This window comes from Suncus etruscus, chromosome 9, assembly GCF_024139225.1.
Source record: "Suncus etruscus isolate mSunEtr1 chromosome 9, mSunEtr1.pri.cur, whole genome shotgun sequence".
Classification (NCBI taxonomy): Eukaryota; Metazoa; Chordata; class Mammalia; order Eulipotyphla; family Soricidae; genus Suncus; species Suncus etruscus.
Genome location: NC_064856.1, coordinates 51,377,927 through 51,381,318, shown reverse-complemented (window position 1 = coordinate 51,381,318; position 3,392 = coordinate 51,377,927). Strand labels below are relative to the sequence as shown.

The 3,392-nt window shown below is 38.9% G+C and overlaps 1 protein-coding gene across 1 annotated transcript; it reads left to right on the top strand.

Annotated features, from left to right (window-relative positions):
• Positions 1-849: 849 nt before the first annotated feature.
• On the top strand, positions 850-1,609 carry LOC126018296 (proliferating cell nuclear antigen-like). The gene is given in 2 exon segments (XM_049780449.1): positions 850-1,103; positions 1,105-1,609. Coding segments are annotated over 2 exon segments (621 nt in total). The 3' UTR covers positions 1,472-1,609.
• The last annotated feature ends 1,783 nt before the right edge of the window (positions 1,610-3,392 follow it).

Genomic DNA, 3,392 nt, shown 5'->3' with positions numbered 1-3,392 from the left:
CAAAACAAAAAAAACCTATAAAGTAGAATAATAGATTAACAAGAATCAAACCACCAGAAGAAAACAAGTCAATTAAAGAAAACAAACATACAAAATCAAGCACTGCACTATGATCTGGATATCCCCACATAGCAATGAGAGATCATGAATGATGTTAGAACAACCAGCTCTCCATGTGAAAAATGAATTGGTTTCCTATGTAACACATGTAGCAAGTGCTTTGAGAAGCAGCTGAAGAGCTAAACATGAATCAAATGAAGGACAAAATCTCCCCATCTTTTTATATCAGGCCTCCTGTATTGTTTACATTTTTAATAAATCAGTGCCACCCTAGTGAACAAACAAAAAAACATGTGCCTTTCCCCCATTTACATCCAAGACTAATACCACCCTCCCAAAAACAGTTGTTGCAGTACCTCCAAGAGTCTCTACTAGCCACTGAAGGAAACACTGACTTGAAGAACATGTTGATAACTCCCGAGTAGTAAGAAATCAAAATATTTCATGGCCATTCAGTTTTTTGTTTTGTTTTGTTTTGTTTTTTGGTCTTTTGATTTTGGGGCCACACCCAGTGATTCTCAGGGGTTACTCCTGGCTATGTGCTCAGAAATTGCTACTGGCTTGGGGGACCATATGGGACGCCGGTAGATAGAACCACAGTCTGTCCTAGGCTAGCGCACAAGGCAACTGCCTAACCCCTTGTGCCATTGCTCCAGCCCCGGCCATTCAATTTCTGAGGGCGCTGCTCATGGCAGTTCAGGAGAGCAGTATGCTAGGAGTCCCATCCATAACTGAGGGTCCCACCCATAACAGATTTCTGGGATCACTAAAGCATGAAAAGCCCTTACGATGCGCTCCGAGGGCTTGGACACCTACCGCTGCCACCGCAACCTCGCCATGGGCGTCAACCTCACCAGTATGTCCAAAATCCTGAAATGTGCTGGCAATGAAGACATCATTACACTGAGAGCTGAAGATAATGCAGACACCTTGGCTCTCGTGTTTGAAGCTCCAAATCAAGAAAAAGTTTCAGACTATGAAATGAAATTAATGGATTTAGATGTTGAACAACTTGGAATTCCAGAAGAAGAGTACAGTTGTGTACTCTGGTGAATTTGCACACATATGCCGAGATCTCAGTCATATTGGAGATGCTGTGGTAATTTCTTGTGCAAAAGATGGAGTGGAATTTTCTGCAAGTGGAGAGCTTAGAAATGGAAATATTAAGTTGTCACAGACAAGTAACGTTGATAAAGAAGAGGAAGCTGTTACCTTCCACATGCATGAACCAGTCCAGCTAACTTTCGCACTAAGGTATCTGAACTTCTTCACAAAAGCTACTCCACTCTCTTCTACAGTGACACTCAGCATGTCTGTGGATGTTCCCCTGGTTGTAGAGTATAAAATTGCCGATATGGGACATTTAAAGTACTATCTGGCTCCCAAGACTGAGGATGAAGAAAGATCTTAAATGTTCTTATGATTCAACAAAATGAAACAGGTTCTTTGAGAACAGCTTCTGAGATGCCAGCATTTACTCAAGTATCTTTTGTCACCAAATTTGTACCTTTTAGGTTCATGTGTAGATATTTTCTGTAAATAATCTTATTTTTTCCTCTTCATTCTTTATAATTTGAAGACTAAACTCCAAAGTTAAATCTGGTCTTGTTAGCATAGAATACTTCTTGCCTTACACAGTAGTCGTTTGTGCTCAAGTACAATTTTTTAAGAATTGTTTTAAATTTAAATAAAAGCTGAATTTCAAGTAACAGTGCCTTTACTTGGATCTTGACTATTGCAGTATTCTAGAAATTTCACAGCTGCCCTTTTTCAATCAAGAGTATAATCTATATAATACATTAAATGTAACAATAAAAGATAAAATATTGTAAGTGATCAATTTTTGGAAGTTCATCTGCTAGGGAGGAGAGTGGAATACTGTATATTTCATTGCTTTGTCATTTATTAGCAAAATTAACACTTCTCAGAGATGTGATGTGTTTAATGTTGTATGGGCTTTAAAAGATAGCAGTTAGCAAGCAGATTTTGGTTTAGGGAAGGATGCAGTTTTATTAAATTTATAAGCGGTTTCTTTGGACAAAGTAGTCCCTAGCATTAGTATGCCAGTTGAAGTTTTTAACTCTGAACCAGGGAATAGAAGAACAGTCTCTGTCAATTCTGGTAACTTAGCGATAACACCTTCCTGCTGTCAAGGGGGTTTGCCCGATTACCTGGACTGAACTACAAGATGGCCTTTGTCAAAACCCAGTCATACTTTATGTAATTTATGCCTAAATAAAACTGACGTTTGGCATCCCATAAAACAAACAAACAAACAAACAAAAAATAACTTCATTCCTAGAGCTCAGCACCTCTCTTGATATTTCCTTCACCAAATGAAGCTACCTGCCTTCACCTTACTCCAAAAAGGGCCAATAAAGTGCCTGAGCATTAAACAAATCAAAAAAATTTATGATAATCTTTTTTTTTTTATTTGGTTTTTGGGTCACACCCGACTGCGCTCAGGGGTTATTTCTGGCTCTATGCTCAGAAATTGCTCAGGGGATCATATGGGATGCTGAGATTTGAATCATCGACCTTCTGCATGGAAGGCAGACGCCTTACCTCCATGCTATCTCTCCAGCCCCAATTTATGATAATCTTAATGGAGACAGATTTCTTCAATAAACTGAAAAGTACAGAACATAAAGGAAGTTAATAAACTTGACATTATAAATAACTAAAATTTGGCACTCATTATCTAAACATGTTGCCTGTTTACTCATTAAGGCTGCAAAATAATCCTATGCAGCAGGAAACTATTAATTTTTAATCAAGAATGGAACGGAGAGATAGCATGGAGGTAAGGCGTTTGCCTTTCATACAGAAGATCATGGTTCGAATCCTGGCATCCTATATGGTCTCCTGAGCCTGCCAGGAGCGATTTCTGAGTCTGAAGCCAGGAGTAACCCCTGAGCGCTGCCGGGTGTGACCCCAAAAAACAAAACAAACAGAAGAAACAGAGATGATAGACTATGAAAGAATGAAGTAGGGGTGGGGAGAAAAAAAATGAATGAAGTAAGGATAAGAACCAAAAGAGGGATCATATCTTTGCTCAGGAGAGATCTTAGTTTCAGGGTTTGAGGCATCATGCTAAGGGGACAGTGAGACCCTCACCTTAAGGGACAGAGACCCTACGTGGGCCACTGTGAATCCCATTTCAGTGAAGACAGTTGTCAGTTGGGTTCTGGAATACAAGAGTCACTAAAAGCTCATAATTTTTTACCACAATTTGTGAGAAAGAGCCATTTGTGAGGAAATCAAGTATTGTTTTTATAAATTTTCTTTATTTAAACACCATGGTTTACAAAGTTATTCAGAATACAGTTGTT